Genomic DNA, 11,834 nt, shown 5'->3' with positions numbered 1-11,834 from the left:
TGAAACAGACAAGGGCCCTTACACTCATCACTACTGTTCCTCATCTATATCAATAAAGAGACTTTTCCAGCATCGTGAGAAGAAAGTAAAAGGGGGGAAAAAAATGCCTGGATGGATTGTTCCAGATTTGCTGAGTGGGTGTGCATTATTCCCATATGTGATTTTTACTTGTGCTATGTATGTATCTGCAAAAATATCAAACCGGATCAGTCTGCAACTTCCTTTTTCACTCAAGATTGCTGTCGGGATCTGCCCATGTTGATTCGAGCTTGCTCGAGACTTCTCAACCTCAGCACCAGCGACACTCGGGGCCTGCTAATTATGGGGGTGGGGGGCTGTCCTGTGTATCATAGCAGCAGCCCTGGCCTCTACCCATTAGATGCTCACCCCTTGCCCCCAGTCGTGACAACCAAAAATGCCTCCAGACATTGCCACTTGTTCCTGGGACGCAGATAGAACCTGGGGGGAGGCAGAGTCTTAGATCATGTGTCCTCACTGCTGGGAAGGATTTTGTTGCAGGGACACGCTTCAGCTATCTTCCTATCCGCCTATTGATGGACTTTGATGTTTGCTCCAGTTTTTCTTTTCTTTTCAAGTTTTGTTTTTTGTTTTTTGCTTTTTGTTTTTTTAATTTTAAGCGAGCTCTACACCCAGTGTGGGGCTCAATCTCAGCCCTGAGATCAAGAGTTGCACATGTCACCCATGGAGTCAGCCAAGCGCCCAAGTGTCTCTCCATTACGAATAATTCTGAGTGAAAAGTCCCCTGTATTGATTTCCTTGAGCCCAGTGGTAGAGTTTCTCCAGAACAATTACCTACAAGTAAAACATGATGTCATAAGGTGTTTATGATGTCTTCTAACGAATGGAAATTTTACGGCTGCTGCATGATCCAATTCATTAGCCTTTTACTTGAGGGTTTCTGGCTTTTGTGACATGCTTCAAAAGCCCTTCCCCTTTTAAACCTTTGTTTCGCATGGAAGTGATCCTGGCTAAAGGAGGAAGGTAACCGTCTATTTGTCTCAATGCCATTTATTGACACAGACTGAATAATCTGCATCCATTTTTATAGAAGTCATGTGTTTTTACCGATTGAGAAAATCTAGAACTATTATTTGTGGGGGGTGGGATAATGGAGGTTACCTAGCTCCACTGAAAACGTTTTCAATAATCAACACGTTCTGTGTCATGGAAGAATAAGAGTAGTTAGAAAAAGTAATGTGGTCAGTGCTTTGATGCCAGCAAGCTTGGTGCTTGGTGCTTGGTTACAAACACCTGCAGTGGGGGGTGCCTGGGGCGCTCAGTGGGTGAGGAGTCTGCCTTGCGTTCATCCTGGGATCGAGTTCCGCTCCCCTGGGGAGTCTGCTTCTCCCTCTCCCTTTGCGCTTCTCCCTGCTCAGGCTCTCTCTGTCTCTCTCAAATAAATAAATAAAGTCTTAAATTAAAAAAAGATAAAAGAAAAAAGAAAAACAGAACAAACACCAGCAGCGGGCACCTGAGTGTCGGCCAGGGAGAGGCTCGGTGGGGTGGGTGCCGGTGGGGCTTTTCTAGCTGGGGAGTGGGTGGGGCTTTTCAGTGACAGAATAGCCTCCGGATGGGAACACACCACCACAAGCATTTGTCAGCGGCCAGGATCAGAGAGTCACGGCCTTGTCATCACTGAACAATGGAGTCGTGGAGTCGTGAGGGTGAGTTTTAGGGACAAGGGTCCCGATCACCAGCTGTGTCATCCCTGAACAATGGCCGAGGGGAAATGGCTCTTCGGGTAATGGCTGCAGGGGATGACTTGACATCTCCCAACCAGAAGCAGATGACTACACTGGCAGCCCTGCAAGGGAGGCCAGCTGATCAGGTCACGGACACCCAAGGCTAGGACTCCTGTGATGAAATCCCACTGTCTGTCAGCTGGGTGCCAGGGATGGGCACCAAAGGCATCCCTGACCCAGAAATGGCCCCCAGCAATGAGCACTCAGAGGTCCTCTCCTAGGGGTGCCAGGGAGATAGTACACTGTTTGTGACCATCTTCCCCATTAAGAACATCAACTCCAAGAGGGCAGGGATCTTTTATTTTTTTCCCAGTTCCCAGTGCCTGACACACAGAGGTTACCCAACAGGTGCGTGTGGAACGGCCGAATGAGGGCGCGAGACATCATCATGACTTCCATTTTCCCCTTCTTTTTCCCTGATATTTTCATTCTCAAGTGGCAGATGGATGGGGAAACGGTAGGAATTACCTGGATCACGGCCATCAGCCACCGTCACTAATCTTTTGATTCTTGTTCCAAGTCATTTAAGTGCTGGGCGTCCAACTCAAACGACATAGCAAGAGGCAGCCAAGAGAATCGGGATCCAATGGTTCTAACGCTTGTTGCTTCTTAAACCGGAAATTTCCACACAGCACCGATTCTTCGGGCAGATAATTGGTCCGTATTTGGTCTCTTTCTTTAGATGGCCTTTGCTTTTTAAGATCGTTGATTATAAAAACAGGAAGCAGAGGACAAGATGGGGTGCGAGTGATTAAAAGAGGAGAGTCATTTACTGACTCAGCCGCCGGGGGTTGGCTGCCCACTGTGTGCCGGGTACCAGGAACACCATCCTGAACAAGACAGTCTGTGCCCTTGAGGACATACAGTCCTGAACTGACAGGTACTGAGTGATGTATGCCAAGGGTTTACATGGCTCAGCTCAGATAATCTCCAGAACAACACTATAGGTAGATTCAGAAAGATTAAGTAATTTACTCAAGATTGGACCCCTCCCTGAGGGCTGGAGGGGCTAGGACTTGGACCCACTCAGACTGTTTCCAGGACCTTTGTCCTTAACGTTTGTATGTTTCTCCTCTGGAGCAGGTGAGACAAACCCCAGGCAATGACAAAACAGTGATGACAAAGCGCAGATGGGGTCACCGTCGATCAGTGCAGACAAGAACAGCAGCACATAGAAGGGACCTCTCATCCGAGCTTGGGGTGGGCAGGGAAGGCTTACAGAGGGAGTGACAGGGGTCTGTAGCCTGGCAAGAGAGAAGGCAGGGGCTTCTGCATAGAGGAATGCCATGCATAAGACCAGAAGAGAGAAGGTTGAAGCCCACAGTGGCCTTCTACATGCAGAGCAGGGCCCTAGAGAGCGAGAGGCACGGATGGGGGCAAAGGTAGCTGCTGCTGCTCCCCCTCAGCCCCACTTCCCTCCTGAGGGCTGGGGGTGCATCTCCAGTCCAGGTAAGCAAAAAGGCCAGGTGTGGCACCGTGGACATTGCTGTCCTTTTTGCTCCTCTTTGGTCCAAAACAGCCGGCAAGTCTTTGGGGGAAACTATGCACACTGAACACATTTTTTCCTTGATTTTCTTTCAAAAACCCGGAGAGGCATGTCTACTGTCAATGCTGTAAAACTCTGTGGAGCTAGGAGTCCCTCAATGTCGACTCCAGGATGGTCAGTGGATTCTAGCTTCAGGTGTTCTGTGACTCTGGAGGAGAACTTTATGACTTGTAGAACATACAGTAGGGGTTCAATAAAATAGCTACTTTTTAGTAGGGAAGGAGGGAAAGAGGGGGAAGGAGAGGGAGAATAGGAAAGCAGACCTGTTCTTCAGCGTGGAAGTCTCACTCCACAACCCCCCAAGCCGGGCCTGTCTATGTCAGCAGTTCCCTGAGAGTGAACTTGGGAAGTCTTGGAGTCATGTATGGTCGTCGCCATGACTGGGGCTTCTGATAATTCTCACACAGGAGGCGTTGTGCAGAGTGAGATTCTCAGCAAAAATTGCTTCATGTAACAAAATACACCCTGCTGGACATTCATGGAAGTGGAAAACCCTATTTATAGTTATCTGAGCCTAGACTGTAACTTGATTTTAAAGATTTTTATTTATTTATTAGAGAGAGCACACACAAGCAAGCAGAGTGACAGGCAAAGGCAGAGGGAGAAGCAGGCTCCCCACTGAGCAGGGGGACTGGCGCGGGACTTGATCCCAGGACTCTCAGATCATGACCTGAGCCGAAGGCAGATGCCCAACCAACTGAGCCACCCAGGAGCCAAGAGTTGAGAGCTTTATCAGAGCTCTCTGTCAAGGGGCTAAGCTATATATTTTTTTTAACCTTTTGAAATGCAAAAGTGGTGGTGTATATAGATTTTCTTCATTGCAAAACTGGATTTAAGGTTACTTCCACACTTAACTTCTTAGAGACTTCTAAATAAAGCACATTCTCTGAACTGAACAAATCAAGAAGGTCGGGAATATAATAGTGTCCCTCTGGCTGTGCGTACTCAGACCACAGCCTCTGGCCTCAATAAGGGGAATTTCCCAGAAACTACACTGGAGTTAGGCCCTGGACTATCTCGTCCTGGGAGCTGTCCTCCCACGTGATTTCAGGTCACACGATAGGGAGGACACTCCTACACTGACTCTAATAGAACCACCTCAACACTCAAGGTCAGCTCAAGTGACAAACTAACCAGGGCCTCAAGTGTCCCCAAAATGCAGGGCACAGAGAGGGTTGTTATTTCATTTAACCTTTACAATCACTTGAAAACTGAAAACTATGATCCCAGTGTCACATGCCTGATGAAAGCTTGAGTCAGGATTGAACCTGGAATTTCCGGCTTCAAAACCCAGTATTCTTTCCATGGTAACCCATCACCTGCCTAAGAATATCCTGCAGCCATACCCCAGTTGAAATAAATGTTCTAGCTGTGGCAATGGCCAACATGCTTCTGAACAAAGAATAACTTTATCCACTCGACACCCACATCCTTTTTCTTTTTTTGAAAAATGGGAGAGCCTCAATCCAGTAATCAAGCATACTTTTTTCCTGAAATGACATCTTCCTCTTCTCCAAAAAAGATATACCCCAGTCTTCAAAAAGGCCTTTCCCATATCTTTGAGTAAGAACAGGTTAGTAGGTGTTAACCTTCGATTATTACTTCAAGAAGAGTCTTCGTTATTCTGCAAGACTAGAGGTGTCCCAGCTTTACTATTTAAACACACACACACACACACACACACACACACACACATTTTAAAAAAGTAAGTTCCAGGCCCAGTGTGGCACTTGAAAACTCATGACCCCGAGATAATAATCAACTGCTCTACTGACCAAGCCTGTGGGACACTGCGAGAGGTGTCAGCTTTAGACGAGTGGTTCTCAACCAGGGGTGATTTTGCCCCAGGGGACAGTTGGCAATATGTAGAGACATTTTTGGTTGTGAGAGCTGGGAGAAGGGAGCATGTACACCGCAGTCATCTTGTGAGTAGAAGTCAGGGATGCTGCTTAACCACCTACAACATACAGTCAGCCTCCACAAGTACCAGCCCAACTCAAGATGTCAAGAGTGCCAAAAGTTGAAAAATCTGGCTTCAGATCCATAAAATACACTCTTCTGTTGGGGAAGAAACTGCCAGGCGCTTCCAGCTGGGGAGGAGACTCGTGCTACGATGGAGTGGTGGTGTTCTGCTTGTCAGAAGCCCAATAGCTGGGTGCAACTCCTTCCTAGCAAGTGTTCTTTCATCTTAGGAAGTTGGGCTCTGACCCAGGCAAAACTGAAATTGGGGAATGGTTCCCCAGGTCACACACACCAAAAAAAAAAAAAAAAAAAAAAAAAACCCAAATCCTTTCTCATCAGAAAATTTTTTTTAGAAGTTTTCGGATTCCAAAACAAACTATTCAGAGTTTCATAATAAAACATAACAAATTGCACAAAGTTAGAACCTCCTATAATCCCACTACCCAGAGATGGCTGCTGAGTTTTGTGTGTGTTCCTCTAGGCTCTCCCTAGCCGTATGTTTCTATCCGTAAAAAGAGAGGACAACAGGGACAGCTGGGTGGCTCAGTTATTAACCGTCTGCCTTTGGCTCAGGTCACGATCTCAGGGTCCTGGGATTGAGCCCCTCATGGGGCTCCCTGCTCAGTGGGGAGCCTGCTTCTCCCTCTGCCTGCCGCTCCCCCTGCTTGTGCTCTCTTGCTCTGTCAAATAAATAAATAAAATCTTAAAAAGTAAAACAAAGAAAAAAGAGAGAGACTTTTTTCTCTCTGGCACTTTCCTTCTAATGTATCTTACGCATGTATCCATACCTAGATATACAGTGTTTCACTGTAAGAGATCCATGAAGTCCTCATTGACAGATACATGGGTTACTTCCAATATTTTGCTATTAATAAAGAACAAGAACTTGGAGTGCCTGGGTGGCAAAGTTGGTTAATCAACCAACTCTTGATTTTGCCTCAGGTCATGATTTCAGGGTGGTGGAGTTGACCCCCGTGTCGGGCTCTGCGCTCAGCACTTGAGTCTGCTTGTTCCTCTCCCTCTGCCCCTCCCTCCCCTCTCTCTCTCTAATAAATAAAGTCTTTTTTAAAAAAGACCCTGAATAACCTTTTACTTTTTCATTTGTGCACTTGTGATGCCTCTAAGTCTTGAGAAGTGTAAATGCTAAGTTCAAAATATATGTATATTAAAACGTATCTGTATCATAAAATAAAAAAGATCTTCATTTGCATGTTTGTTGGCCAAGTCCTTGTAGCTCTCAGATTGTACAGAAAAGCAAAAGTTGTCACACACAAACATTCACTAATGAATGGACTGTTTATAACATTAGTCCCTCCTTGCTTCATAAGTATCAGAACCTGGAGTGTCCATCTTATTCTAATCTTCTGTTTGTCTCTAACTATAAGCATATGACCAATGACAGGTTAATTGCGATAACTGCAAATCTTGCAAAAGATGGTAGATTTGATAAACGACAAATAATGCTAGAAAACTGTTCAGATCTAAAAAATGTGGCTCTGGCAGACTCAGACCAGACAATAAAAAGGGAAAAGTGATAAAGTGATCACCAATAGATACTTATAAAAAAGAACAGTGTGGTTCGGATGGTTGGGCGTCTGCCTTCGGCTCCAGTCATGGCCTCCAAGTCCTGGGATTGAGCCCCATGTAGGGCTCCTGGCTCAGCGGGGAGTCTGCTTCTCCCTCTCCTTCTGCCTCTCCTCCTGCTCATGCTCTGTCTGTCTCAAATGAATGAATAATATCTTTTTTTTTAAAAAAAAGAACAATGTGAGTATTAAAGATTGAGGCCCTTAGGAAAACTGAGAAAGACCTCAAATATTTTTGCAAAATTTTCCTCTATGATTATGCCACAAAAATTGGAATGGGAAGGATACTGCGGCCAGAGACACGGTGTCCCTTGAGAAATGCTTCATTTGTTCTTTGTTCATTACAAAAGTGTATCTGAAATTAAGAATATGCTCTTATGCTTTTGTTTAGTTTTCATGACAGTCCCAATCAGACCTCTCTCCTCCAATCTGCAGCACATACCATGCAATTCTGGTCCCCATTTTAAGTGGATTCACTTTAGGTGAGCTTTTTCTGGTGTCAATTCTCCTTAAGCTAATAAGCAGGGCCTCCACCCAGAAGCCCAGGAGGAAGGCTGTGTCACAGCACTCATGCATGGTATGTGAAGCAAAATATTTCCTACAACTGTCTGATCCTTACGGGGCTGATACATCACAGGTAACAACTAGGTCCCTTTTCTTTTACCCTCTTATGAAGCTAATGAGGACAGAATGAAGAAAAGAGTCTGTGCTTAGTTTGCCTTGTGCCATTATTCCCAGCTGCCAGCCTGGGTCCAGAAATTACAGGACAAAACACCCAGCTGTGCGCTCTTGATACCCTCACAGGCCGGGCCTCACAATCCACCCCGGGTCACTGGTTAGCATTCCTAGGCTGAGAAAGGAAGCACACCACCACGGGCCCTGAAAACAGCCATGAGACCTTGCGGCCCTTTAATCCTATGGTACATAGTAGTTTTGAAGAATATTGTTAAGGGCCGTAAGATAAAAGTGTCATAAAACACATTTGGTTCGAAGTCTATAAACAATATATATATATATGTACACATACAAACTTCTCTCGGGCAATTTTCAAATAAAAATATACTTTCTACAGATAGCCTTAGAACGTCAAAGCTGAGAAGAACCCAAACAACTATCTAAACAAACTGCATCTTACACATGAGGAAATTGAAGTCCTGGGCCAGGGGTCGGCAAACTTCTTCTGTAAAGGGCCAGAGTGAATAGTGTTGATTTTGTAAACCCTGTGGTCTCTGCTGCAACTGCTCAACTTTGTGTCGCACAAAAGCAGCCACAGACAATACATAAACAAACGTGTGGTTGTGTTCTGATACAACTTTATTTATAGACACTGAAATTTGAATTTTACATTATTTTTCACACACTACAAAAATACTGTCCTCTTGATTTCAGCCATTTAAAAATGTAAAAACCATTTTTAGCGGGCCATACAAAAACAGACGGTAGACTAGATCTGGCTCTTGGGCCATAGTTTGCTGACCCCTGTCCTAGGCCACTCTGACACCCAAGTGCAATAACACTCTGCCTGCCATGTTATACCTTCTTTGCTATTTGCTCTACCCATCTACATCAAAGACTCTGATCTGCTTCACCAGAAAGTGTACCATCTGTTAAAGTGTTTTCTAAATTTTAGGAGTAAATATTAAGATCTATCAGAAACATATGCCAGGCCACAATTGAAAGAACATCAATACAATGCCATATTGTGCACTAAATTAAAAACAGTCGACATAAAAATACAATAAATTTGAGAAACTCACTAAATTTGAAAAATAGGCTTTATTTTAACCAGTGGTATTGTATGACATCCTATATGGCATAACTGATTACAGCCAAGTTCATGAATACAAATAAAATAGCAGTGTCCCTCATTCTCTCTTTTGCTTTCTGTTCAGAGAAATCAGGAGATGCGAGCACGATGCTCAGAAACCAAGGACTCAGCTCCAGCTGAGTCCAGGCTCCCAGAACATTCAGCTTCCTAATGCATATACAATCACATGTGCAAAGACCTTTATGAAAAAATATTCAGAGCAGTATTTCTGTAGGAAACCACACTAGCATTTATAACCAAACATGGCTGATGAAATTCATCTTGCTGTGGATTGTGAGGATTTGAACTGTATATAAAGGAGATGAGGCCTTTGCGTTCATTTTCCTTTAAAGAGGGGGAGAATCCCAGGCAAGGCGCCATCACAGTCAGCCTGCCTCCTGCCTTCTTGCTCCAGTTGACTCAGAGGTCCTACCCTGTCCCTCCGGAGCACACGTACCACTGCGCTGTGATAGAGAAATGGAGACATCTTGTCCCAAATATGAGATTCTGTCACACAGCCGATAGTGGAAGTGGCTCTACACATTCTTATTTCACAAGAGGTTAAGATACATGGGCCTTTATGTAGCACAAGATGCCTGCAATTCAGGAAATTATGAAAAAACAATTCTTCTCCACCCCTGAGGATATTTCACCTTTATAAAGTTGAAAATATAAAATATTAGAATAATTTGCCCTTTCCCCCCATCAAAAGGAATCACATTCTCAAAGGATTCCTGCAATATACAAAATTCTGAAACAAAATTATTTCTCCCCAAACCAAGACCAAGAAGTCAATGTTAAGCTGCCAAGAAGACCCTCTTCCAAAGAAGGGTGGAAAAGACACCTCATTACTTTTTTTTTTTTTTTTAATAACCATTTTTAGACAAAGATAGCAAAAGGAGTTTCTGGCCTCATGAGCTTTTATTGTTCACTTTGATTTTCAGCATTTCTTAGCATTGGCTATTGGGAGTGAAGAGAACAATTGTTTTTCAAAGTCTGAGATATTCCTGGGAAAAGCCCTAATCTTTTTGGCTCCCCAAAAAGAGTTTGTCGAAAACCAGATGGCAAGAATGAACACACTATTGACCCATCTGTTCCATTTCTTCATAGTTTTCACATCAAAAGCACCTGGAGTATCAATTGTGTTCAACACAAAATAGTACTGGGGCTGGAGAGAGGATGATGTCACCTGCCCTTGGCATCAGCCGAGGTGACGTGGGTTCTGAACTAACCAAGAAGTCTTCACTGGCAAACCTGCCTGGCACCAGGGCCTCCGGAAGGGAACAGACAAGCAGCTGTGCATGCTCAAATAGCAAGACGTGCAAAACACATCGTCACTCTGCTGGGAATAAAGAGTACACAGAAGTACACTGACAGCAAGAACGGGCTTCTGCCTGCTGGGGCTAATGCGCAAGAAACTTCTGCGCTGGAGTGGAGCGGGGGCGGCGGGGGGGGGGGAGGGCGAGCAGAGAAATGGCAGCCTCTGGGGCGGGGGCAGAGAGAGAGAGAGAGAGAGAGAGAGAGAGAGAGAGAGAGAAGCACGCACACGCATGCGCACACATGCACACACGACGCCTCTGAGGGCTCCCTGGTCACTTCTGGTTCGCCAGCGGCGGTGGGACAAGCCAACTGCTTGCCAGGCTCCGCATGTGGTCGGTCGGCCTTGCTGCCTGAACTGTCTACACTTTCTTCTCTCCTCTTAAGGCACAAACATATTTACAGTTTCGCACATACCTGCTGAGTTCTGAGAATCACACTAAGCAAATCAATCACAGACTAGCGCACAGAAGGCAGTTGGTCCTTCTTGGCCGCGCGCCGTCGCTGAGGGCTGGCTTCCGCGGAAGCCCGAAGGTGTGCGTCCCCTCTCTGGGCCACTATGGGCTGTCAGCGAGACTACCTCCCACCTCCAGACAAGGCCATGGGAGAGGCCAAAATGGCAAAAGCATGACTGGGATCTGGGCCGTTTAGTATCTTTATTTTGCACGTAACAAACCCGAACAAGACGGCAGCCCTTGCCTGCCTGAGCTGACTCTCCCAAGGGGCAAGCAGAGGCCGCCTCGGAGCTTCTGGGACTGCCCCTGAAGCCACTGTGATCATAGTTTGCTCCTATTCTCTTACCCTCCCACAAAGACAGACACACACATGCACACACACAGGAGTACACACACATACATATACATACACACGCGCGTGCGCGTGCACACACACCCCTTCCACCATGGAGGAAATCTTTGCAACAAGAGGCACTTGAATGATATTTGGAGAGTTCCCATGGAAAGGCCTTCCCCTCACAGTGAAGTGGGATCAACAGAACAGAAACCAGGTTCTCAGGATTCCATCTCTTCTTGGTCAAGGGGTGGCGGCACAAAGCTGATGACTTCATCGTAGGTCAGGCCTAAAACCCAGGAAGGAAAGGTGGGATGTGAGAGTTTAGACTATTCTCTTCGCTGGTAGGTACTCTAACTTCTAGGCTCAAGATCCTTCCTTCCTGTCCAGGCTAGTGCTTTGATGCACTACTTCAAATAACCCCCTCATTGCTGATGTGTGATAGCCTAATGGAACATGTGATCACAGAAGTTCAAGGATACACCAAAAAAGAGCTACTTTGACTTATTTGTTACACTCAGCAGGGCCTCCTTTCTTACAGCTCTCTGGAGAAGGTGCTCAAGAATAACAGCTCTTCCACAAGCTATAGCAACAGGTAATTCTGGTTTGGGGGATCCATCTGGAGTTTTGAATGTGCATTTTATGCAAAGAATCTGAAGCTGGACATACAGGAGACATGGGTTCCATGTATGGCTGTGTCCCTAACTAGGTCTAGGGTAACAGACACAAAATAAACTCTCTATCAATTGTGAAACTATAATTCTAGAGTTCTAGCGACTGTAAAACTTTGAAAATACCTTATTCCCTACTTATCTCAGACAGATACTGTAAATGCAGATTCTGCCTTAAAAACCTCAAAGCTCTATATGGCTATTAAGGGACTGGGTGCAAAATCAGACCAGACATGAGCACCTTAAAGGTCCAGACAGTGTCCTCATCTACATCAGAGGAACATACCCGCTCTGCATCAGAGACACTAGTTACCAGTTTTAACAAGTTGGTTATAACCAGAAATTCTGTTTTCCCACAGCTTTTGGACAGTGGCTCACCTAAGAAAGATTTTTCAA

At 45.4% G+C, this 11,834-nt stretch overlaps 1 protein-coding gene across 4 annotated transcripts in view; it reads right to left on the bottom strand.

Annotated features, from left to right (window-relative positions):
- Positions 1-8,611: 8,611 nt before the first annotated feature.
- The window catches only part of MAPK14 (mitogen-activated protein kinase 14), a 78,095-nt gene continuing 74,872 nt past the window's right edge, over positions 8,612-11,834 (bottom strand). For all 4 annotated transcript variants that reach the window (XM_045074775.1, XM_013044815.2, XM_004770713.3 and 1 more), the window contains one exon: positions 8,612-11,056. In XM_045074775.1, the coding sequence (XP_044930710.1) occupies positions 10,989-11,056 (68 nt within the window). In that variant the 3' untranslated portion in view covers positions 8,612-10,988. The remainder of the gene's footprint in view (positions 11,057-11,834) is intronic.

Source organism: Mustela putorius, unplaced genomic scaffold (assembly GCF_011764305.1).
Source record: "Mustela putorius furo isolate JIRA1106 unplaced genomic scaffold, ASM1176430v1.1 tig00000135_pilon_pilon_pilon, whole genome shotgun sequence".
In the NCBI taxonomy this organism is placed as follows: Eukaryota; Metazoa; Chordata; class Mammalia; order Carnivora; family Mustelidae; genus Mustela; species Mustela putorius.
Note: the sequence above shows the minus strand (reverse complement) of the source record. Positions and strands in the feature narration are given on the sequence as shown.